Source organism: Haliotis cracherodii, unplaced genomic scaffold (assembly GCF_022045235.1).
Source record: "Haliotis cracherodii isolate W230 unplaced genomic scaffold, xgHalCrac1.p SCAF_5, whole genome shotgun sequence".
NCBI classification, from domain to species: domain Eukaryota; kingdom Metazoa; phylum Mollusca; class Gastropoda; order Lepetellida; family Haliotidae; genus Haliotis; species Haliotis cracherodii.
The window spans coordinates 64,095,584-64,123,034 of record NW_027266308.1 but is presented as its reverse complement, the minus strand read 5'-3'; the positions used below and the strand labels follow the sequence as shown (position 1 = coordinate 64,123,034).

The window sequence follows — 27,451 nt, the reverse complement described above, 5'->3', positions numbered from 1 at the left end:
GAGTTGAGACGAGCTGACTCCAGTGTCAGGTGCAGGTGTGACATACTTCATGGTTGATGATGGAAACGGTCACAGTAAATCACAGTATTTATTTTATGAAACACTGTTTGACCCACTCAGCATAAACATGTGCTTTTGTTGTGAATAATAAATTATACAGATTTACAATAAATAACATTATGAACAATTGTATATATAACATTTATTACATGTTTGCCTGTTATTATTCAATTATCTACAAAGTTGAAAACATCATAAGCAAATATTATGTATTTAATAATCAATAATTAAATGTGGTCAATTTTAACATTTATTAAAAAATACAAGCTAATATAGGTTACTGTTTCGCCCCAAAGGAATTTAAGTTTTTACTTGTATCCTCAGCAAACTAGTATGAAAATCAAATAGAATTAATAAAATTCAAATTAGAAAACTAAGAGCAGTTGTTAATTGGAAAATGTGCTATACAAATTCTTAAAGAAGTTGTATTATACATTTTTCAATTATAAACCGCTCAAATGCACTTGATTGATCGAGTCAAATGCCCTCTTGAAGGTTTTGCCTAAATCCATATTATATACTCATTGATCCAAATTGATGCTCATGATGTCAGTCACTGGATTTTCTGACCCAGACTCGATCAGAAAGACTGCTGTCATATAGCTGGAATATTGCTGAGTGTGGTGTTAAACAACAAACACAGCACATTTCACATGTACCCGGTAAATTATACTGCAATTAGCTTGTGTGGACGGTGTAGCCATGCATACTGTAATACTCCTAAATGGTGATGTGATTCATAAATGATGGATATGATAGTGGCGATATAAAAGCTGCTTTTGTAAACACTACCTAAAACCTGGAGTCACAAGATACTAGCTGTACACTGCCTGTTTCAACTTGTTGGTGATACAGTTTCTGGGTACACGGGCAGGTGTGCGCGACACGCTACAGGATGCCACTCTATCCGTATCTGTAATGATACGAGATCATTGTTGAGTGGCATCCCACCGAAGCAACAGGTCTGTGCATTTGTAGTTGACGAGGAGTGAAGATAATCTTGTTTAAGCAGGCCCCCAAGTACTTGAATTTATCAGCTACAAATAAGAATGAAACTTGTATTAAATCATCATTGTTATCATCAGGCTGTTGACGGAACAGGTAATATTCAGTGATTCACGCTTCTATAATAACTGACTGATATTGCCCCACAAGATTTTTGTTTAATATTTACTGTTCCACCAAAATCTTAGTAATCATAAAAAGTTTTTGGGACGTTTTTGGGGTAGTGAGTCCAACGATAGCCCCGAAATATTCATGATTCTTTTGTTCTGTGTTAAAGGTCAGTCCCCTGGTACTGTATGGCAGTGGGATGCTAGATGGTTGTGTAAAAATATGATTGTTGTGTAACGTTGAGGTAACAATATTGCTGCAGTGTCTGTATGTGCAGGTCGCACCAACTTTCTTGCCTGCTGGCCATGGGAAGGGACTTTAAAAGTTTGACCCAGTTTTCAACACATGTACATGTTAGGCCATGTTAACAAACTAGAACGGCTTTGCAGGTGTGGCCCCATTAAATTCAGTATTGCATGGTTCGTATATTTTCCCCCATGAGTAATTAACCTAAAAGGTCGGGGGTATGTAGTTACACCAAGGTTCCGTCTGTCAGTCTTGTCATCTGTCCGTCCGTCCGAAAACTTTGTTATGATTTCTCATAAACTATTCAGTGGATTTATCTCAAACTTAGTACATATAATCTGTGTCATATGGACGGATGCAGTCAAAAGAAAATGAATTGTTTTGATTAATTATCCATTTTTTAATGAATTTTTCAAACCCTAACCATATTCATTATTTAATTTGAAGCTACTGACACACTAGACGGGTCCGGGGTATTAGTGATGTTTTAGTCACGCCACAGTAACTGAATTGGGATGACTGTTTTATATAACATTGATTGTGGTTGTTTCCATGGCAACATTTAGTGCATGTACGTTTTCACATAGACATTTATTGAATTGTAAACTATCTCGGGATAGAGTGGCACAGCTGTCAGAATAAGCAGAAAATACATTAAAAATAGGTTTGACTCAAATTATGTTGATAGTATGACGCCTGTCATGTATTTTGTAAGTTGGCTTGAAGTGCGACAGCGTACCTCCCGGTATGCCAAGCATCTCATCCAGGAGGGTGGCATCTGGTAAGGGAGCGTATTTGTGTAAGGGTCGTCACCATGGAGATAGAGCATACAGCCCCATTGTGAGCCAGGTGAAAGACTCATCCCTCTTCACCAGCAGGTGCCCTGTAGATTGTATAGGTCTGTCCCCTGACACCGTAGCCAGTCAACTGTGCTGGAGGACTACTGCCACTTACATGGACACTGGAGCCTAAGGAGGTGTGACATGTTGCATATTGTCCCTGTAAATCAGTGATGCCAGGGGCTGCTTTCATGGGGTTTAGGAGCCTGAATTCCCAAACATGGATAACAGTAAATTTTGGGGCTCAAACATTAGGTTTTAAATTCACCAATTCCAGCATTTGGTCTGACCAGCTTGACATTAATTAATTAGGTGGACAACATGCATTCTCCAGTGTGGAGGAACACAACATTCAAATCATTTGTCATTTTCAGGCTTTGTGACCAAAACAGTTGACTAGCTCAAGCTAGTGGCTTAAGTTGCCCAGTGTATAAATGACTTCCAAATGTTAGTAACATCAACTAATCATGTTACCACTTTGAATATTTGTAAAGCTATGAAAAAAGCAATCAGGTGGCATTATTTTGGTTTACCATGATATATTCAGGTTCTTTGAGATAATTTAATTTCCAACAACAGATAATTTCTCTATAATTTTCATTATATGAAAATGAACTGTTATTTCAAATATCTTTTAAAAGACATTTCCATATTGGTTGACCAACTATTGTTTTTAATACATCTGTTGAAAATAGAATCGGATGTCGATATCAGTAAAATTAACAACAATTGAAGGTGTGACATCTCTATGAAGGGTGGGGGACATAACATCACGTTATCTAAAGGTGAGAAACATGAAAAATATCGGAGAATCAAATTAAACAAGTACCAAGTGTTTATATTTATAGTGGATGAAAATTGGCTTTTGTTTGTTGCAGGCCAGACAAGGTGACAACATAACATCATGGCTCCCAGCAAGAGTGCTGACGAGAGCGATGCCTCTATGAGGCAGAGACTTGTCAACAGTTTGAGCCAGAGTTTCCCTGGAAGTGCCCTATCTAAAGCATTACAGTGTCTGACGGACTCCGAGGATGAGATGAAGGCTGATCCACTGAGCAGTAGTTGTTTCGCCGAGTTGCGGACCGAAAAACTAGATGTTGAGGAGGATGACGAGCTGACAAGTTTGTCATGGTTACAGGACAGTGATTTGCTGAAGAACATCAACGCAGGGGAGGGGGCAGATGAGGTGGATGGACAGAAGGAAAATGGGGAAGCAGGCAAGCTGACGCCAGGATTTTCACAAGCTCATCCTCCACATGTTCCATACAATCCTCAAAAACATATAAACAGCAAACCGCCATATTCATTCAGTTGTTTGATATTCATGGCCATCGAGGACTCACCGATCAAGAGGCTCCCTGTGAAGGATATTTACAATTGGATACTTACGCATTTTCCGTACTTCCAAAATGCTCCGACTGGTTGGAAGAACTCTGTGCGGCATAACTTGTCACTTAACAAATGCTTTAAAAAAGTGGAAAAGGATAAGGGTCAGGTAAGTGTTGCTGACATTTTTGGTATTTAAAAAACATTTACAGTAAACGATTATAACAAACTCAAAGCGACCACTAACCATAGTTTGTTTTAAGCATATATACAGCAAATGGGCAGGACCAAAACACATTCCATTATATCCGTTAGTTCGTTATAAACGTAGTTACTGGATATATGGAGATGCAGGTATTATTATATCAGCTAAGACTGCGTAGTATGACCAGTATACCAGTATACCGCAAATTGTTTTCAAACTATACGTATTGGAATATTGGTATATAATGAGTTTCGTTTGCATCGCTTGACCTAAATTCAGTACTAAAATTGATTCAATGATATTTCCCTTGAAAATGACTATCAAAACGGCGGAATCGTGAAAGTGATTTCACTCTCGACTATTATCTCCCCTGTATCCATGACTACAAAATGGCAACGACTGACCATTTCGACTTGGACTTAATATAAAATAGGATCTGCATGTCAATCACTTTGGCTCCCAAGATATTGCAATACATATCGCAATACGCGATGGTCAGGTTAGGGTCAAGGGAGCAGTTCCACAAAGCGACAATTATAAGTCTGACTTGGTGCATTAGGATCACATTTGTGGAAAGGCTCCTTGACTAGAATATGCAGACTGGCTGTGTCATTATGCCCAGCAAGAATGTGCTCATGCTGTCAACCACCGGTCTGTCTGGTCAAGGCCATTGTGGGTTAGAACGGGTTCCCAGCAACCTATACTGGTTGTAAGAGGTGACCAATAGATCGGGTGGTCAGCAGGGTTAGAAACTAACAGTCTCCACCACTAGTCCTTATGATGATAACATATAGCAAAACCCATAAAAGGGCAAAATTCTACTAGTTCCTTCTGAAACCTTTACCATGTGGCAGTTTGGCAAGGACTTTAGGACTAGTGCCAATTTCTAACGCTGGTCGGTCTTGTTAACTTGGTTGATGGCGTGTCATACTTGGATGATGTAGATCGTTCCTCACAATATCTTCCACTGGATTGTCTGGTCCAGGCTCACCGTCATAGATCTGGGATATTGTTGAGTGTGGAGTTTGACAACAAACAAGGCCATCTGGCATTATGCTATGGGATACAATTGACTGCGTCCATTGACTTGCACAACATGTCGTGGACATTGATGTAGTGTATCTTGTTATTGTTGCATCTAAAGAGCCTATGGATGATGAAATCGCGTTTAACTGTTATCGTCCACATTACAACATAGTATCAATATTGATGAATTATGATGCTTTGTTTTTTCAATCACCTCAGGGTTTTTAGTAGCCTTGCACTGCACTGTCCATTTTTGTGTAGAAATTCTGTCCTTATGATAGGCAAGTCTGGATAAGCGGACCAAGGATGCCAGTTTTTTATGGAGAAAACTTGTTCTTATTCTAAAAGATTGATATTTTATTGATATTTTATTTTATTCATATGGTCTAGAAATTATGATTTAAACTAATAATTATTGCCTAAGACTTGTGCAAGTCTAGGTTTTAAATGCTAGATTGACAATTTTTTTATTTCAAATACTAGAGAAAGCTAGCACATAGCTAATTGCCAGGCTTAGCTAATTGCAGGAGGTTAATATCTACTTCCTGTTTTGATCATGTTGATATACTTTGCAGTTAATACCTGGAGCTGAAATGTATACATTCACACACACCTTGCCTCTCCTTACATTGACTGTACATTGTGGCCATGAAATCTGGTTTATCCAGGCAATTATCCCATCAAGACCTCATACCTGGGGTATCAATGCACTAATCTTTCACCTTTGTCCATCATTCATTGATTAAGCACTACACAGGGCAGCGTGCTCGGAGGTGTTATCGAGACATGCCGAGGATCTTTGAACAGTTTGTCTACTCAGCAACTGTGATCTCGGCTGTATGAGGAACATAGGCGTTCTGCGAGGGAGCATGCTGGTGACATGACATGCTGTGATTGTAGATGGGTGACTAGTCACAATCAAAGTCCGTGTTTCACAACGTGGTCAGTATTGACACATTGTGGAAGTGTCAGGAAGCTGTCGACAGCTTGAGTGGCCCAAACGGAAATACATTGTAAGATTTGCCGATTGGTCCCTGTTGTTGTAATGTCATATCAATATCTGAAGCACACGGCCGAGCGTTCCTGTTGAGTGTTGTGAACACTAATAGCCATTGTGAACAATTGATTTACCTGTATGTCTAATTGCTGACTAAGTTGCACCATAAATTAGAACAATCAACATTTTCAATAGACTAAAGCACTAAGCCCCCATGTTATTTCCCAATTATCCCCGGGGAACAGCTAAATAAGGGAAGGAAGAATTATCAGTAAATCTGAGCATTACTGCAGGCTTTTTTCACTTACCGTATTGACGTAATAAGCACCCAGGGCGCTCTCAAAATTGGAAATGGGGGCTCTTATTAGAATATTATTTTGGTGAAAAAAAACCAGTTAAAAGATAAATTTCGTGGTTTATGCTGACAGCCTAAACTGTTATACGACAGATATATTTTTCCAGAATTTAATTGCCCATATTAAGGGTGCATATAACACACGACTGTGTATTATATGCGAATAAATAAGTCATGTGTACATTGATCAATCGGAAGGGATGCTAATTGGGATTGTTCACTAGCCAATATATTAGCAAATATCGCTGTGGGAGCTTATTAGGGCGGGGCGCTTATTATGTCGAATACGGTATATATATATATATATATATATATATATATATATTTTTAAGAATCTATTATATTAGAAATTAGAAGTTAGGACCAATTTCTGATTGAAATGGAAAATAATGTTACTATATGTTAATGGACTACTCAAAAAAAATTAAGAACACCTGATTTTTTCATATGACTATGGTTAATCTGTCACCTTGTGACAGATTAACTATCGCCATGTGACAAAGTAGGCTCTTTTTTTTTAGGAGTATATTTTTGATTTTGTAGTTGCATGATTATGGTGAAAAAAAATGTCTTCAGCATAGTAAGAATTGCAAAAGTTTATTGATAATCTTAATTGACACCTTGAGGTGATTTCGGATTTGGAAATGATCCCCAGTAACCAATGTTTGACGTGTGAGACAACTAAATGTATCGACTTGTATCGACTCATTGATAGTGTGTCACCATGGCCTGATGGGACTTCACTCATACGATCAATCACTGGCTCAGACTTATAAATACAGGCAACCAAATGTAGCTGAAACATCACTGAGTGTCACATTCACTCATTCAAATCAAAGAAGGATTGAACAGTAGGTAGCAATGAATGCATAAGTGATAATATATATAAATTTTACTCTCTCATCTATCAGAATAATAGCGCTGAAGTGTAGCTGTGTAGCCTAACACAACCTGAGTGTGGTGCACTAAGCCACATCTCTCTCTCTCTCTCTATGTATATATATATATATCAGTTATGACAAGGGGGTCGGAGGTCGCATGCTAAAGGTTAGAAAAGGCCACAGTCTCAGATTATCTCATGTTCCTATTTTCTGGTGTAACTTTACATCGGGTTAGGAATGATCATGTTTCTGAGGGATAAGCAAGATGCGACCTATAGTTGCTTGTAATCAGCTCTTGTGAGGCCCCTTATCACCCTGGTATGAGAGATGACTTGGCAAATTATCATATACATATCACACATGAGAAAGCTGCAGTGAGATGAAGGGCCTTAATTATCAGTAGAGAATACTGCTAGAATAGAAGGATAGGAACAGCAAGTCTCAACAAAATTCCAACAAGTGTCAGTATTAAACACCAACACTTCATAGTCAGCGGGCAGCCACTTTGGGGATGGGAATTTTGTTTTGCCCTTATATCTATCCTAGCTTTAATTATTATTAAGAAACAGAAAGTTTTCTGTTTTGGGAACAGACTGTGTTATTTTGAAGCCCTTAAATTTGTGACCCTCCCGTTTCCAAACTAACCTTAATCTGCAGCCTCTGACCGTTTCTTTTTGCATTTTCAACTTAAACCGAATTTACTTTGACCTACTACACTAGGTGTTCATGGGACACCCTGATATTGGATTTAAAGGGTCCTTACCAAAAGGCTCATGTGAAGTTAGGAAATGGTGAAGATAACTGTATGGTAAGATTTTACAGGAATTTTCTTGTCAAGAATTTGGTACATTAAACATTATTGTGTGTCCCCTGGGATGCACTATATTTGTTCTGTGTCATCTACTCCATGTGTATAGTAGATGCACATGTCACCCTGCCTAGATTACATCTAGTAATTTTGTTTATTCTATAAAACTAGCTTACATTTGTAACAGTTCTTTACAGTTAAAGCAGTTATGTATAAAAAAAACAAAAACAACCTTACTCTATTTTGGGATGTGGGACATAGGAGAAACCCTGGGATAGACACTGTCACTAAGCCACTAGTCCGTGACTTTTATCCTCAAATCTAGTTATGTAACGTAACCACTAGTCCGAAATGACATGAGGACTTTTTATTTTGTTTCCTGAAAATTTTGTGTTGACCAACAATATTTCTGTGTGATTAAACTAACTTAGTTCCTGTTGATAATTTTTTTACATATAGAAAAAAGACAGACCCTAGGTACTAGGTATATTTGTGATATTGAGTAGGACCCGCAACATGAAAATGATACCATTCATGTACAAGGCGTAAAACAACACCTGGTATAGAATCTTTACTCAACAAAAGTGTACGAAGCCACGCGCGTTCCCTATGTCCCGATCTTTATGAGCCTTTCTTCCAGCATGAAAACCCCCAGGCCCAGTTTCAAGTGACAATGATGGATTTTAAAAATGGCAGGTGGGAGAAAATGCTAGCTTGGTAGTTGCCTTGGCAACTGGTAGCCTTCAGTCGTAAGAGGTCATATTTAAGCAGCCACCATCATGCCTGAGGGTGAATGCTGGTCAGACGGGTGCCCCTATTCACACCATGCTGAAATGTCTCTCCCAAGAACAATACCACTTGCCAGGTCTGTGGTATAAATTGGTCATTAAAGTGTTGATTTCCGAGTTATGCTGCAGTCGAGTATAACCCATCAGTGGTGTACTGATGATAGGTCAAGAGTCACGCATGGCTGGTGCGGCTGTGTCCTGTAGTAGGGTCATGAATAGATAACTCTTACTGATGGTAACATTTGCTTGGATAAATATCAATTATTTATCAGAGCTCTCATCTGTTCCTACATGCAGGGATTTAGTTGAGGAGGATCTATTGAGTGTCTCCTCCACTGTAACCCTAGGTTTTGCACGCATACATTCAACAGCTCTCTTGGGATTCATTGATTTGAATATGTAGTTTAGTACCGAATCAATGAAGCCATTTGTCTTTACAAAAGGTAATGAATGAAGTATGGCAATCATTGTTAGTGTTCATTGATTTATATTTTTATCAAATACTACATTTTATTGATATATTATAAGACATTGTATGGCTGTATCAATGGAATAAAACAGTTTATTGGATGATTTAAACATGGAAGGCCCAGAAGCTAAAGAAATTACTTAGCAAGTTACAGCAGTATGACATGCTTACGTATTGAGTGAGTGAATATTTTAAAACGCTGCAACTGTCATAAAAATCAAGCGCTGATCCATGTCATTGGTGGCATATAGGGAAATTGATTGGAAATTTTAGGATTGACTCGGATGTGTGACAATACTTTGATATATCGATAATAAAATATATCGATAATAAAATGTATAGATGAAATTATCTATATTGACCTGCAATTAATCAATTTAATGTGCTTAATTTTCTGCATGCCACCTGTGAACACCCCCCCCTCTCTCCCCCTGTCCAAATATAAACATTTCTGAGGTAGTGAATTGTTTAGTTAGTATCGATATTAAATACATTTGCATCAAAAGGGCATTGGCATAAAATACACCTATACCCAGCGTTAGATATTGGCCCTATTCCCATAGTCCTAGCCAAGCTGCCACACAATAGTTAAGGTATCACCAGGACTAGTTCTAATTTGCCATTTTGATGAGTTTTGATATTTGATTAAGTTGCCGGCTTTTTACAACATGCCAGTGTTCAGAATTCAGCATGAAAGTCAAGGCGTCATGTCACACCCCTAATCTTAGAGGTTACAGATTTAGGGGTCCCTTCATGTCGATCACTGCATGAGTGACGGTTGATGGTGGTGATCTGATGCTGACTGTTTTGTGTTTCAGAGTATTGGTAAAGGTTCACTATGGTGCATCGACCCCGACTTCCGACCAAACCTGTTGCAGGCGCTACGAAAGACACCATATCATCCGTATCACCAGCTTCAGATGATGTCGTCCCCGCAGTCAAACATGCAGCTCCCAGTGCTTCCCCCAGGGTATGTATACATACAGTTAGTGGTCAACGTTCCGGGGGAGTATTTGTCTTCAGCAGTCCATGTTTACCTTAAGAGGCGACGAACAGAACTGAGTGGTCAAACATGTATTCTCCACGCCCAGTCAAACATGTACTCTCCACTCCCAGTCAAACATGTATTCTCCACACCCAGTCAAACATGTACTCTCCACTCCCAGTCAAACATGTGCTCTCCACTCCCAGTCAAACATGTACTCTCCACTCCCAGTCAAACATGTACTCTCCACTCCCAGTCAAACATGTACTCTCCACGCCCAGTCAAACATGTGCTCTCCACTCCCAGTCAAACATGTGCTCTCCACTCCCAGTCAAACATGTACTCTCCACTCCCAGTCAAACATGTACTCTCCACACCCAGTCAAACATGTACTCGCCACTCCCAGTCAAACATGTACTCTCCACTCCCAGTCAAACATGTGCTCTCCAGTCCCAGTCAAACATGCTCTCCACTCCCCAAATATATCTGCTCAAGTCCCAGTCAAACATGTATTCTCAACTCACAGTCAAACATGTCTTTTCCACACCCAATCATACATGCAGTCTCCACTCACAGTCAAACATCTCTTCTCAAGTCTCAGTCAAACATGCAGCCTCCTATCTGTCAAACATGCTCTTTCCACTCCCAGTCAAACATGCAGTCCCCAGGCCACACCTTGTGATCTGGTTTGAACCAGGATACATACATAACTAAGTGCCAGCCTCGTGAACATCACTGCTTCCTGTTGGTAATCACGAAGAATTGGGGTCATAAATAATATTGAAAAGTAATCCAAAATTTCAAGAAACGTGATGCTCAGTTAGGTTCTAGCAAAACAGCTATTTGTTACTGAACAATTTGCCAAAATTGACTATGTGTTGCCATGACAATCTCATGACCCAGAATGCTTTGCCGACATTGTTTGAGAGAGCAAGACATCATCGTTGTCAAACATGGCTGAGGGACTATGTATTTACACAAGTCAGGAGGGGGTTAGAAAGTGTATCGTCATATATCCTCAAACTCCAATACCCCGACTCACCTTGCCTCCTCTCAATCTTTCACCTCTATTCAGATCATCCCAACGTGCCCGTGCATGTTGTATCTGTCGTGTTTACCCAGAGCTTGTGGGCTACCCGTGTATTTGTCATGTGTTTACCTTAAGGGGTCTGCTCATACAAGATGATCATAAACATTAAAAAAACATTTTTCAAGTGTTGTTTTCTGTAACAAGCATTATTGCTTGGAGGTATTTATTGAATGAGCAGGAACACTCATTGGATGTCCTCCCAAGAGTGGAAGGGAATGTTTGAGACAGTTTTGAGAAGTAGATCCGTGTTAAAGATCATTTAAAACTAATAAAAGACTATGATTTGAGGCATAGGAGACATACATCAGTATAGGGAAGTATGTGGTAGTGTGGAGATAGACTTGAGAGCACTAGGCAGTATTGAGAGCATTGGGCAGTATTGAGAGTGTTGGGCAGTATTGAGAGTGTTGGGCAGTATTGAGAGTGTTGGGCCGTATAAGAGAGCATTGGGCAGTATTGAGAGCATTGTGCAGTATTGAGAGCATTGTGCAGTATTGAGAGCATTGGGCAGTATAGGAGAACATTGGGCAGTATTGAGAGCATTGGGCTGTATAGGAGAGCATTGGGTAGTATAGAGAGCATTGGGCTGTATAGGAGAGCATTGGGCAGTATTGAGAGCATTTGGCAGCATAGGTGAGCATTGGGCAGTATAGGAGAGCATTTGGCAGTATTGAGAGCATTTGGCAGTGTTGAGAGCATTAGGCTGTATAGGAGAGCGTTTGGCTGTATAGGAGAGCGTTTGGCAGTATTGAGAGCATTTGGCAGTATAGGAGAGCATTGGGCAGTATTGAGAGCATTAGGCTGTATAGGAGAGCATTGTGCAGTATTGAGATCATGGGGCAGTATAGGAGATCATGGGGCAGTATAGAGAGTATCTGACGAAAGAGTGGAGTCATTGTACAGGACCTCCAACTGGGTCCGCCTGTACACATGGCCATCTGTGGATCAGATGAGCATGCTTCTGGAGTAGAGTCAACACTTGAGTTGATAAAAATTCACAATTTGCCTTAAATAAAACACCCCTTGACTTGCTACACATTACTGTGTAGGGAGGCTCAGATAAGATAGCCATGTTAACTTAACAATGGTTAAGTACATCATGAAGTGTGCACTCTCAGGTCGGTTCGTCTCCAAGGAATAGTTGTGGGAGGAGCAAGAACACCATTTTATTCAAACCATGTCTTTTTGTCTCCGATTGAGAATCTGGTCGTGATTTGGGTGAACAAACTAAGCTTATAGAAAAAAAAAATTTTTCTCTAAAACTGTCTGTTTACTATCAAATAGATACACAGGTAAATCCCTGTAATATTTATTTTTGATGTACAACATTCAATTTGTTCATATGCTGGCATTTTTTGTTATGTTTTGTTTTCCTAGTGATAGTTTGTGAAGCGAACAGGCCTTTTTGAGACAGGGCCTAATGTATGACATGTAGATTTGCCCACATGGAGATGAAGGGTTTGTAATCAGGCCTCTTTTATTGGGAGGTTGAAGCATTATTGATGAATTTTCTGAAGCGAAAGTGGGAACCTGCTGCCATTTTAATACACATATTTCACTTCCCCATCATGGTATTGCAGTTGCCATAGAAACCACACAATGCTTGAAGGTGATGACACTGCCCAATTCTTGTGCCAGACAATCATGGCTGGAGTAGCTGTTGCAAAATTAAATACCTCCAGTGTGTATATGAGCCAGGACAGTGTCATCGATGTGAAGCACGTATTTATTGAATGTCCGTCATGTGGCACAGTGTTTTTGCAATTGTCAGCATGGCAGTAGTGATGAATACCAAAATTTACTGCTGGACTGAAGTGAAGCTGTTGTCTGGTGAGCGACCAATCAATCGAAGGGGGATAGGGAAAGCCTAATGTGGCTTGGACCGGCTAGATTAAGGGAAGATACGCAATCAATGCAGGCTTGTTAATAATGAGCTCTCTGATGGCGTCACAATGTCACTGCGGTAATTGAATTTTATGAATATCTTTAAGTGGTATTGGAAGGCGCGTAGTTACAGTGTAGGAGGCTGGTCCACACAGCCTATAATGGAGGCGATCACAAAGATCAGACTATCAGATTATGCAGACAAACATATTTTATGAGATGTCAAGAATTATGTTCCGTGGGTGTGCTTATGAATATATAAAAATTCAAAACAAAAATTTAAAATCTTGCCTTTAGGTATGAACTCTCATTGTCACTGAATACAAGGGAAGTACAGGGTTTTACCGTGACCTACAAAACTAGTGGTCAAGCACAATTAATATTTTAAGGGTCCTGTTAGGAAAAATGAGGATCCTGAGAAGTAATGAAATATGGTCTAGTGTAACGTACTGTAAGAATATATTTAGTTTAATTACAGGAACTTTGTATTTTTTTTGTCAAGAACCCAGGAAATATATTACTGGGACAATGGTTGGTGTGTTGCATCCCTATGCTGCCAGGACAACTTGTTCCGGGTTTGAACCCCATTTCCTGAAAATCTTTGGTTTGTCTGCACCACATTTGAATTCATGAACAGCTTGTGTCACTGGTGGCTTTCTTATGCCTTAACTTGGCTCGCAGTGTTGAAAATACTGAAATGCTGTTCGAAGCTCACTCAAATGCTTACTGTATTTCTTACAAGGTACATTTAGAACTATCAACCTTTATGATGATTTTTAGAAACTGATTGTGCATATACAAAATGTATTTTTTGTTCATTTCAGTTGCCATCGGCCCTTTCCCTTGTCCCCTCGATCAGCACCCAACACAATTTCACCTCGTAAGTAGTTACTGTAGAGGTCACGTCATGTCACGGCTGCTGCTGCTACTGCTACTGGGATAGGAGTGTAACGATACAGCAGTATTGTGGTACATATCACTGACTCCATACAGTAGGGATCTTCGGCAATATATGTGCATCATGAAACTTCCCATAATTATGCACGAGATTTGATAGGTCTCTTATCTTGGCTTGGGAAAACTTGATACACTCAGAAATACTAAGGAATATACGATCAAATTTGGGATTATGAAGAATTTCTTGGTGTCATTGGCATCAGCCCTCACCTTTCCGTTCCAATTACTGTCCTCGTTGAGCATCCATTATTCCTCAAGCAGGATTATCTGAACAGCTAGTCATTGCATAAATTCTTCTGTATACTAAATATATTCCAATGGCATCAACTCTATTTTGTGAACATGATATCTTTCTCGCAGTATCGGTACACTCCTTTACAAGAGTAGTGATTGCTTTAGCGCCATACACAGTTGTGTTTTCATTTGCCTCTGTCTCCCAGATATTCTTGCATGCCATTGTTCTGTTTTGTATATTTTCTCAACTTCAACCTAAGCTGATGTTTATCGCCAAGATCGGAAATAATGTGATACTTGGTTTGTTTTTCTGTGGCTATCACACAAGACCTGTACCCTGTTTTGTTACTAGATGTTGGCATTTGTCTTTTCTTCAGATCTCTTCCCGTTTCTCAGTAAGAGATTAGCACAGACAGCTTCCGATATTGGTAAGTTCCTCTCAAGTTATGACGTCACTTAGTCACCATGTATCAGTTGAATGATGAAACATGATAAGCTACATGGACTTTGTTTGTTGTTTAACGCTGCACTCAGCAATATTCCAGCTATATGACGGCGGTCTGTAAATAATCGAGTCCAGTGATTGACATCATGAGCATTGATCCACACAATTGAGATTGATGACATTCATCAACCAACTCAGTGAACCTGACCACCCGTTAGTCGCCTCTTACAACAAGCATAGTCCCCTTTTATGGCAAGGTTAGGTTGCTGAAGACCTATTCTACCCCACATCTTCACTGGTCAATTGATACAAGTATTTATTAACCTCTAACCTATTACTGAACTCAAATGATGACAGTTGTCATTATTCTGAGATGAAAGAACACTGTCAGGTATTACTCTCTATCCGGCATATCACTGGATGTACCATGTTGAGTGTGACAGCAAACAGTATCAATTTCAATTATGACAAACGTGTATCCCCCATTACTCGTCTGATGACCTATGCAGCCATTATAGACGGGATGACACCTCGGGTAGCGCATGGATGATAAGCACAAATTGTGTATGACGACAGATGATATCAGTGATTATTGATTGTCAGAAACTGTGAAAACACTGGAAGCTACGGTTTCATTGATTCGCAGGAAAATACCGAAACAGCAAAGGTTGCTATGTATGCCCGGTTGTTGTGGCGGGTATCTGTCCATCGCGGACAGGAATATTGGAGAACACATGGTTCCTCAATGTAGGACTCGGAAATAGTTATTGACGTTCAGTTTTACTTTTCATTCATTACCTTCTTAGTGTCATATCAACTGAAACTCGATTAAAAGGCTTTTGAAGAGAGGAATCAAGAATTTAATGGGGACATAAATGTCCTTAAGGACTGGCTCGTCAAGTCTTACCCAAATTTTGACTTCCCTTCAAATTCCTTCTGTGTATACAATTACCTAGTCAATACCAGAGCTACAGAGCAATTGAATTTTCACTCGAAGGTTGCTATGTTAATTGAATTTTTACATTTTTCATTGGGTGACCAATACTTTTTCACTCATCTATTCATCACTCTATTGGGTTTTTCCCAGAATGAGTACACAAGATTTACAAAAAATGGAATAATTTTTTAGATGTATATAACAGTTCTAAATATATATTATTGATTTGGAAAGTAAATTAGCTCGTAATTGTGTTTCGGAAATTAGCTTCTTTGTACGCATGCTGAAAAAGCTTCATGGGGTATTTACGTGTGCTGTTTTTATATTTCATTTCATATAATGCATGTGTATCTGTACACAGGTTAATTGAAAGTAATTGGGTTTTGAATATATGGGGGGGGGGGGGGGGATGTATTTTACACAAATAAGCTGCTGATCTATAGCCTTGTTGATTGTGTGAGCAATAATCCATGCAACTCCATTCTACAGAGGGACAATCCATCGCTAACTGGGTGGCTGGGTAGGGAGCCACGTAGACCATGTCTCTACAGAGGGACACTCCATCACTAACTGGGTGGCTGGGTAGGGAGCCACGTAGACCATGTCTCTGCAGAGGGACACTCCATCGCTAACTGGGTGGCTGGGTAGGGAGCCACGTAGACCATGTCCCTACAGAGGGACACTCCATCGCTAACTGGGTGGCTGGGTAGAGAGCCACGTAGACCATGTCCCTACAGAGGGACACTCCATCGCTAACTGGGTGGCTGGGTAGGGAGTCATGTAGATTCGGTTCACCTCCACACATGGGTATCAGCCCTCTTATCAGACAGACCTATGATATTGTGGGAATATTGCTAAAATTGGCGTAATAACATAGTTGCTTCTCACACAGTGTGGCCATCTGACCCCAAACATCTGCAGTCTGCATGGCCAACTGGGAACTTGTGGTGTCTCAAAGAGTAAATATGAAATGGGAAATGGTTTTTAGGTGTCCAGCGAAGCGTAATCATTGCGAAGATCCCATCCAGGAGACACAGCATTTCATGCACAAATCAATACATTTCTCAGAAAACACCAATAGCTTCTGGATTAGCTAAATGGGTAAATGTAACGCTTGTACAAAACTGCTGGTGTGCTGAATATTTCTTGAAGTTATTAATAATCAATGTAGGTGTTTAGTGAGACCTTTGGAGGTTAATGGCTGCTGCTGTCCTGTCATCTATTCAGTATTTTGAGGACAAACTGGTGGAAAGGAATAGATGCTTCTTACAATGTGGCTTTTTGAACACGATTTTCTTAACATATTTCATGGATGGATATGATTATGTTTTTTGAAGACAAACTGGTGGAAAAGGAATAGATGCTTCTTACAATGTGGCTTTTTGAACATGATTTTCTTAGCAAATTTCATTGATAGATTGTTTCATGTTTTGTTATTTTTCCTGCATGAATGCTTTTTTGAATTGGCAGAAATAGTGTTGTAAATGACTTAGAGTCAAGGTGAGTATCTTGACTTCATGAGCACTCTGCGTGTTTGAGATTCATAATAGATGTGAGATCAATAAAAGAAACCTCTGAAGTGTCCATCCTCATCAAAGCACAAAAAACTGTTAGAGCCTTGTGCTGTTTCTATGTCGGTGAGGCGGCCATCGTGTCTGCAGCCTACACCATCAATATATGACAAAGGTTTATGAGGTTCCCTGGTATGCTGGGAGTCTGTATATAGGAGTATTTGTTGTAGTGACACCCTTAGTGATTAAAACATTTAATGAACTGATCGAACATGCTATCGCTATATGCTATATGGGTCAAACAGGATATACTCTTGTGGATGGTGCAATAGTCAATGTCACCAGTAGGTGTCAGGTGCACAAGCTGCATATTTATATATCATAAGTCTGAAGAGAGGATATAAATTTAGAAATAAAAAGATTATTTGTTTAGAAATCAAAATGGTTATTTGTACAGTGCGATCGATACCTTATTTTTTTAATTGCTTTTTGTTGGAGTTATATCACATGTTAATATCTACAAAAATACCTCTAGGCTAAATATGCATCACTACCAGAGCATGTGAAACAAGATGGATCAACTCAAATTTTGAGTTATTAGCCTGAATCAAATTGAGGAACAAATAATCAATTGTTATGACCCTAAGGGTCGGAATTGTTCACCAAGCAGTTTGGGTTTGTTGTCGTCGCATCACATAGTAACCGTGTGATGATGTCGACTTGAACAAAGAGTGATAGTTTGTATGTGGGTAGTTACTATGCAATAGTATACACATACCATAACTCATCTCGTAAAATTAACAGGGAATGTTGTTTTTTTCTATCATATGAATAAAAGATAATATAAAATAGGAAATATACAAAAATAGATTTGACATTTGACATTTATATTAAGCATGACAAGTGTACGAAATAACTGACTGCCTGCATGACCGTGACTTTTCTGTCGCGCTGCGTGAAATTTTCCTCCCCTTGCCCTACTGTTGGGGCAGATACTTTTAAGACTACTATTTCAAATTTATCACAAGTCCTTGGTAGATTTTCAAGTAATTGTTTGCATTATTTCTACTGAATCAAAATTGCGATTTGTCTCTTTTTCGCCATTTTTCAATATTTATAATGTCTGAATGTAACTAAGGGGTCCGGGTGGCCCAGTCGTCTAAGGCGCTGCGATTCGCTGTGCAGAGTTGCGTCCCTTGGGCACGCCAGAAACCTATGATTGTGGGTTCAAATCCCGGTTCGCCCCAATTATGTTTCTGGGTTTGTCAGCACCATTCCCGTGCTCATGGGTTTCACTGAAGTGGTAAACGTCTGAGACCTGCATCACTTCTCGCTTTCCTCCCACATTAAGCTGACATGCCGTGATATAACTGGAATATTGTTAAAAGTAGCGTTAAACCCAACTCACTCACTCACTCACTCACTCTGAATGTAACTTTGAAGATGGGCAGGCAACATTTATGGGTCACCTGCCCAACTGTCTTGTTGGGTTTTAAATTACACTCCTGTTGTGAGGGCTGTTATACAGATGGTCGAGTACATGGATGCTGTTAGAGTTGTCCTGACTCTATGTGAAGGTGGGGACGTGTACATGCAACTTGCCTACACTGGGACTGCCCCATTGATTACTATTGGAAGAGGTCTTAATGCTTGGGTGGGGATGGGGCTCCTGATGACTTAAAACCTAATATCCTTATCTCTTTAATTAGGGACAAATCCCAGCCTTAATGAATAGACACTAGCCTCTTGCTAACATGTAGACGTGACCTGGGAGGTGGTGATACAGGGTGTCGATAAGTCCTAGGTTTGTCCAGTTAAAGACATGAAAGCAATCCATGTGAGTCAGTCATCTAGCTATGTGATGGTGTAATGAAGGATTTAAGGGTGATAGCTGGTAAGGGCGAAACGATACCATGGTGCACTGGTGCATTGTGATTTTACACGAAACGATACGATACGATACATGGTATGTCTATATTTCTGTATCGACGATACACATGCTAAAATGAATTACTTACTACTTGTTTAATGACCTCAGCGTTTTTTGTCAGTCAAATATCACATGTGTTTTAATTAGCTTATTAGTTCACCGCTTAAAATAGCCGCAAAGAAAGAACATGTGTCTTCAGCTAGCTTTTCCTTTTCAACCTGCTCTGAAATATTAATACATGAAGTAAGAAGTTTTCATGTTCGCACTCTTTGGTGTATCGTCCCAGCCCTACTTTCTGTATCATTTCACTCCTTATAGATAGTTGGGGGATCTTGGCCAGTCAGCTGTTTTGTAACAAATATAAAAAAAGAACTGGTGTTTTTCAGGGTCAAACATGTAGAGTTTCTGTTTGCTGTATCTTAGTGTATTGTGTTGTATGATGGATGTATGGCAAAAGTGATCTATTAGCACTTCAGAATTAATACAAATATTTTTGATCAGGGCAAATATATAATTCTCTGAACTACCCCACAGGATCAATCAGTGAAATCTATTTTGTATGTAGGAAATAGGGCTGAGACCAGTCCAAATTTACTACCCGATTACCCACCCCCTATTACCCGACCCTACCCGGGTACCCACTGTAGGTCTCAGGAGATGTCTCAAAATATCCGATTGGGAACATTTTTTGCATAGCCCTGGCAAAAGTATGTAGATACATGTATTAAACAATCTGGTCATTCATACACTGAAGTTGAATTAAGTTATATCTTTATTCAACCATATGAAAAATCGGAAGGAATGGGTGCACAGTCAGAAAGAGACTACACAGTACCCACCCAACCCAGGTACCTGAGTTACCCTTCCCAGCTCTAGTAGGAAACCACAAATACAGCTTCACTTGGTGGACAGACCAATTAGCTACTTATTTTCAGCATTCCAGCTCATTACCCTACAATAATGTGACAGTCTTTCTAATCACACTCAGTGCTTGTTATTGTCTCTCACTGAAATATGAGAGGGCAATTCTCTTTTCCTCTTCTCCACCCCCCCCATCTTTGATTATAATTACTGCAAATGTCACTACTTGCGTTTCCATGGGATATATCAAACTTGTATACCTGTAACTATGGTTACTGAATAATCCACATCATCAGCCGAAACTGATGGGATCTGTGATAGAGATTCGTGCAAGAAGCCTGCTTAATGTCATCCCCTAGATAAACATGTGATGAGGCAGCTTGCATCTCCTCTTTGTTTGGTTAGGTCTCTACACACTGATAAGATAATACTATTGATGTATTAAAATAATCATTAATCTCTGGTGGTAAATTCAATGCTGAAACCATTCTGCTAAACTAGAAGCAAACTCAGCATGCCGTCAAGTGCTTGTTGACTGTCGCCACGACGACAAAGGCAATGGTTCATAACAAGTCAGCTGTATCCCATCCATGTTGTTTTATGTCATATGGAACATTTCCTGCAGTGTTGCTGAGACTGTTACCGTGGTGATTGGCAGTACATACACTTTGACATCTGCTGTGCATGTAGTGAATTAGGACAATTGTGCTCAAATGACCATCATCGTAATATGGCAGCCTGTGGTTCCGAGCCAAGTGGGCAATGAGTAATGAACATTATGCGATAGTACATTATCAACATTATAAGGCACTACAGTCAACTACAAGGAAATTTTTTAATCTCCATAGTAATTCCTTTTTTTCCCTGGTGAAAGAGGTTTCTGTTTAGCATAATAAAAAATACCATTTTAAATTTGGAAGGAAATTTTCATAGATCTGGAAATAATTGTAATCAGACAGCGACAATGAGTTGGTGAAGGAGTTTTATTTAAATACTCCATACTCAATATTTGTTGATTATCAGATTTGGTCAGAAGTATCGTATGAACCAGTGATGGTTTGACTCTGATGGATCCTATTTATCCTACCTTCATATGTTCCTACTTACTACAGATAAATAACTTTTGTAACTGTGATATTTTTGTTTCCAGATAGCGAAATTACAGATGTAGCCTACACCTTGGTGTCCTTGAAAGGCTTCAGCAGCAAGAGTGAGTAATCTCCCTTGATTGGCCTAAAATATATTTCAGTGGAATTTATCAAATCATATCTTGTATCAAATTAAACTGGTTCTTCTTGATCATAAAGTAAAGACTTTTTATGATTATCTGGTAAACATATGTTGTTGTTCTTGTCCTGGAATCACCCATCGTCATGTCTTGTTTCAGATTCATCTGGGATGTCGTCTGACGGCTCCGAGGGCTCCCTGGATCCCAGGTTTCGGTACAAGAGAAAGTTCAGGTAATGCTCCTCATCCAGTGATGCAGTGATGCCTTTAGCTGAGAAAAACACTAACAAATACATGTTTTTCATGGTGATAGGTGGTTCTGACGTAAATAAACTGAAATTAACTATACAATGTATTTCTCTAGGCCATCTTTGAATAAAAATAAAAATAATGATAATTATCATCATTTATCAGGCTTGGGTGGATTAAATTTTTTTCATTTCCCATTTTTCGAATAACTTTGAAAAATTCCAGTTGACATCACCATTCTTTTTTGTCACAGGGATCATGGCTATATACGTCGCCGGCCATCTGGGCCAATCATCTGCACCAACAGTCCTAGTGAGGATCACACCTATAGTGCAACAACGGTCGCTCCTGACGAAGACGACTACATGCCGTCATCACCCGTATCATCCATTGATGATGAGTATGACTTCGGCCCAGATGACGATGTAGAGAGTGACTCTCCTAGTTACCATAGCGACTATGACTATGGAAGTGACATGGATGAGGTCGATGGGGAAACATCGACGCAACAACGGAAACGATTCCGAGACTGTAAAACAACGGAGGAGGAAGAACAGAAGAAGATAGTAGAAGGAGCAGACGCTCTCTTGAACTTGGCGGGAATTATGACCCACTCTCCCAGGCGGTCCCCTCGGGCTGTGTTGAGCAAGACAGACTTTAAAGCCAGATCGTCCTCTTCCTAATGGAGGATGACTTATTCAGGTTTTAGCACAGTCTTATTTCTTTTGATACCAGAAGAGATTTAACATTACATGGAGAATTCTATCATGGCTTGGGAAGGATGGACGGACGGACGAACACCCATGGGTGTCTTGATGTGAGAAGTCATGTGTATTTTGTGGGCAACAGAGTTGAGATTCTAAATCCCAGGGGATGCAACCAAGAGCAGTATAAAAGACTCAAAGCAGTTACTCAGTGACTCGAAGAAGCTGAGTGACAGGATGGGGAATTGCTGAACATTTAAGGGGGGAGTTTTCTGTATTTACAGTGTTGCAAATGAGTCTTACCAATTGTTTTAAATGATTTTGTTTTCTTAAAGGTGCTCGAAATATGTTGGTTAAGGTGCATTTGCTAGGAGAGGTGCAATTTATTTGCTCTGGTTTATCCCAAGGTTTATGTTTTGTTTGGAGTTAGAGATTTTGTTGATAATTGAAAATGTTTTTGTTTTTGTGACTCTTTATAGTTGGAAAATATTTTATTTTCACACCAATTTTCATCATGTTTCCATGCAAGTAGCATTAGTCAGTACTTTTTATGATGTTTCCAATCATGGCAGCAGAGATGGCGGAACTGAATTATAAAAACTATAAATTTACTCACGCTCAGGGGTACCCTGACTGAAGGTCATGACCTTTTCAAAATAACATATGCGAACTTGATGACCTTGCGGGATGTGGATACAAGCCACCCAGGATGCACTTGTACAGTTTTATACAACTTTGTAGATATTTGTTAAAGTGTTAATACTCCATTGTTCATTAACTCATTAGTAGATAGTCAATCTCATTAAAATCAGATCTTAGTTCTCCCTATCGCTAAGCAAAGATCTGAGGATATCCCGTCACGTCAGAACAACCTTTCACAAACTTGACTGACCAATGGAATGACTGACAAGAAGTCAACATTAGCCAATCAGAAGGCAGCTTTCTAATACTTATGGCACTACATGTAGTTTCAAACTGGCGACTATTCTTCGAAACATTTTGACAAAAGTGGATTAAAAATTTGAAAACTGAACAAAAGAATAATCTGGAAGGGCTAATAGATGGCCAAGATTGTCTGCATTCAGTCATAACGCCAGTAACTGAATACCCCCATTTTAAATTTTTCGAGGTTGCAAGATAAGAAAACATATTCCGACTGTCACGTTTATGAAACATCCTGATTGGTCGGATGAAAGGTCATTCTGATGTGATGTAATCGGATGTGCTCAGATCTTTGTTTAGCGGTAGCGAGAACTAAGATGTGATTATGATGAGTTTGGTAGATAGTTAAACCATCTCTCCTGTTGCTTGTTACTTAGTCTTGTAAAATGCACGGGAAAGCTGCTGGAGAGGGTGTGTATTGGTGCAAGGATGCTCAGTGTCATAGGGGGGTGGGGTTATTACATAGTATGTATACATAGTATATACACCAGATAGTACCAGTTGTGTAACATATTATCCTTATACCTTGTTGGTAATGGTCATAGCAACCTGGCTGACATTTGTTATTTCCTTATGGTATTGGTTTCGACACTGTAGGTGCTATAGATGGTACTGATGTTCCACTCAGTGCTGGGTGGAGGAAATACTGAAGTTGTGAATATACATGGTCAGGGCACCTTGGTGACTTAGACTGACCCTAAACGGGAATTGCTCTGCATCTCCATGGAAATATGGGCACTTGTATATGGTAGGGAGGAAAGCTGGGATTGCCACAACGAGTCATTTGTCTTTTAAGGATATGTTTTCTTAAAATTTCATTTAACAGTGCTACTAACATGCCTAATTCTAAACTTAGTATTTTGTATTTTAGATAGATTCAGAGATGGTTTTGGGGATACCAATGTGGTATTTTCAGTAAACTGAGAAGATACACATCGCCACCATAGCTGACATCACTGCATGCTCAAGCTAATATTTGCTGTATATCTGCATATATATTTTATGTTTGTTATGATTTTGTTTTATGCACTTGACCAAATTGCTTCCAGATAGCACGCATTGAATGCATCACATGTTTCAGCTGGTCATGTCAGTGTTGTCTTTGACAAAATTAGTTAGTAGAACAAGATCGGTCTACATTCAATAAATGTATTTTGTACTTGATAATTAGATCTAAAAATTTGACCCAACAAAGATTAATTAGAGATATGAATTTATCAGGCCAAACGTCTTTACATGGGGAAACAGGTTTCATTTGCATCTAATAACACTGTTCTTTTTTAATACATCCAATATACAGCTTCTGCAGTAATATTTTAATGTGAACATATTTAGAATAGGGATGGCCCTTCTTGTCAAGGAGAGTCCAGTTGACCTAGTGGCTCCAACTCAAAAAGCAGAGTTACCTCTCTTAGCTACCAGGATTTGCTTGCGGGTTTTCTCCCCATAATGACCCTATGTCTGTCAGTGTTGTGGTTGATATCTGCGCTCTGAAATCCTACACACAGCGATATGACTGAAATATTGTTGAAAGTGGTATTTCACTCACTCCTTGTCAAAGACATTCACTGTCGAGTCCACCTCGGAACATGGAAGTCTGCAGCTGCTGTGATGTTTAATGTGCCAACAGCTAATTAATCGTGTGTCAAGTCGGTAATTATGCCTTAATCAACGAGATCTTCTTCCAGTGAACATTGTATGATGTCTGTCCCTTTATATCAAAGGCATCCATGTCTTCCATTTGTAGCATTGTAACCTGTCAACTTAATGGAATATGTAGCTCTTTAGGCAATTTACAGACACGATTCAATTCAGTTATACTTTATATGTATTTTCTTCATCTATTTTCCTATATGGACCTTTATAGTCTTAAAATTAGTCAAGGGATAGTTTTATTCAAATCTATGTTATAAGTTATGTGTTACATTTGTAAATTAAGGGAAACATGTTTATGAAGTTTGACGATTATTTTACATTTGTTACACGGAAAAAGTAAGTTGATGAAAAATGAATGTATTTTAGATACATGATGCATGTTTTTAACGTTTTAGTGTCTTAGCTGTTTTATGGTTATTGGAATAGACTTGTTTTTGAGATTAACAATGTTAAGCTCAATTATTGTTTTCTCAGCATTGTTAGACCGTTGCTATGCGAGTGGCATATTTGCATTCACAAAACCAAGTAACTCTCTTTGTGCAATAAGCTTACTTCTAGGAGTCAATTTAATGCTTTGTAAAAGCACAAATTTGTTTGGCAAAGTCAAAAGATCGTGGAAAGACATTTCTGCGTCATGGCTCATAACAAATCTATGCAAAAAAATGACAGGGAACAAGAGATATTTTCCTGTCCTTAATATAATACTCTTAATGAAAATTAGTGTTTTCTCGGTACGTTTACACAAGTGATTTCACATTAAGCTGCCTGTATGGTCAGGTTTAAGAAATTGTCTTTGTGTAGAGTAAGGGAGATAACTCTTCCCAGTTATGATGACCTTGCTTCCTGCTGACAACTTAGGATGTACTTGTTTGTGTAAATGACAAGAATTGACACCAGTTCTTGGACAAATTCAGGGTATTTGTCAATGCATAGATCTACAGTGTTTTGTCATCTAGAAATTTGTTTAAATTTGGAAAATTATTTTGTTTATTCAAAGATCTCATACCCATGTAGCTCAAATTGTTGACATTTCTATTGGTGTTTAGTGCAAGTGAGTGGAAACATGGAACGCTGTGTAATTTGTCTACTCTGTGGGAAATAGTTGGAGAAAACACTAGATGAAATACATGGAGTAGAGAGGTTCGAGACACATTATTGCCACTGTTACAGTCGGAGTGGGGAAAAAAGCTTAACAGGCCTACGTCGTTTTGTGCAATATTTGTCATCACCATATTAGAGTTATTGTTTACCGTTTATTATTCTCCGGTATTGAAATCACAACATCTGTTCTGCGTGCTCATTAACATCTGTTCATGAATTCTAGTGAGTGACTGCAGCTAACCTTGTTCAGTTTATTTCCCTACTCCGACATTGAATGATATTATATCACTGCCTCCGATGAGTACTATACAAAAAGTGTTCAGTGGAAGAGCTGTTTTGCGCTTTCTTTTCTAAGAATTTCTACAGCAACGGTTGTCTTAAACCAGTTCGACAAAAAACAGCTCGCTCCAGATATTACGCCAAAGTTTGACAAAATAAGGAGTGCAATAACTCGAAATCATGTCCATACTGCCTGTACATTTTAGTTTCCATGGTAACATGTTCATGAAACATGACATTGAAACTTGCATAAGGCTTCCATTTTTCACATTTATCACTTAAATCATGACATTGTTGTAAACTCCAAATTTTGTTAAATCATTACAGGTTATTCCTAGCAATGACTTCATCTGCATTACCATTTAACCTGGTATACTACTCAACATGTGTTAAGGACCACACCTTAAGATGACTATGTTGATCCTTAGCAAATGTTGAATAGTATACATGTTAAACATAGATCAAGATCATGGATATTTCAGAAATGTACCATGTTGAGTTTATGAATATTTTGTGGCCAATGACAATGTTTTGAAATTTATGAATATTTCTTATTGTGATGATGGTATACCGATGACATCATTGCTAATCAAGTTCTCAGTAGCCAGTGCAATATGTCTGTCAGGCCAGTCAACTCGCTGTCTGTCTGTCTGTCTGTCCGTCAGCCAGCCGAGTTACTGGCAATGCCAGTATGTCGTGGCTATGTACATTTGTACATATTCTACACAGACCAAATAAAGGATCAGATTTTCAAACTATTATTCAGTTATGTTGTTAGTTTGTGAGTGCATGTTGTTTTATGCCACAGCTATACCAGACTGGACCAAGCTGTGATCAAGAAGCTCATTCAAATCAGATCTTAATGCTCGCTACTGATACACAAAGACCTGAGGACATGTCATGATTTGAAGTATACAAGTGATTTCCTTAACATGAAAGGAATGTTGATAGGTACAAAAACAATCAAGATCTTGGTAATGTTGAACATTATACACATTTAGTAAAGAGTAGACTATCAGAGTCTTGTGCAAATAATAATGTGATTCAGTCAGACATACAGATCAAAGTCAGCCATGACAACACCGAAACAATACAAGAGAGTTTGATTTCACGGATAAGTTTATATATTTCTGTCACTTTGTCCATTCATGTCATTCCAGTCTCGTGGTAGCATCACAATACTACAATCAATGACCTCAATCCAATGACATCATAATATGATCACTGCCATAACATCACAAGCTCCTCACAGTGATAGCATGTTTGCAGAGCTCTCTATACTATCGCTGCCGCCAGTTAAAGCTCCCCACTGTGATAGGTGGCTACAACCATGCGTAATGTTTACA

The 27,451-nt window shown here is 39.1% G+C and overlaps 1 protein-coding gene across 5 annotated transcripts in view; it reads left to right on the top strand.

The window, feature by feature from the left end:
• Positions 1-23,292, top strand: part of LOC139442027 (forkhead box protein N3-like) — a 48,449-nt gene extending 25,157 nt beyond the window's left edge. For 4 of the 5 annotated variants that reach the window (XM_071222781.1, XM_071222783.1, XM_071222782.1 and 1 more), the window contains exons 2-8: positions 3,137-3,753; positions 9,932-10,083; positions 13,897-13,952; positions 14,641-14,691; positions 21,098-21,157; positions 21,335-21,407; positions 21,677-23,292. In XM_071222781.1, the coding sequence (XP_071078882.1) occupies positions 3,163-3,753; positions 9,932-10,083; positions 13,897-13,952; positions 14,641-14,691; positions 21,098-21,157; positions 21,335-21,407; positions 21,677-22,106 (1,413 nt within the window). In that variant the 5' untranslated portion in view covers positions 3,137-3,162 and the 3' untranslated portion in view covers positions 22,107-23,292. The remainder of the gene's footprint in view (positions 1-3,136; positions 3,754-9,931; positions 10,084-13,896; positions 13,953-14,640; positions 14,692-21,097; positions 21,158-21,334; positions 21,408-21,676) is intronic. The other variant, XM_071222784.1, reaches the window with a different exon arrangement.
• Positions 23,293-27,451: the final 4,159 nt, after the last annotated feature.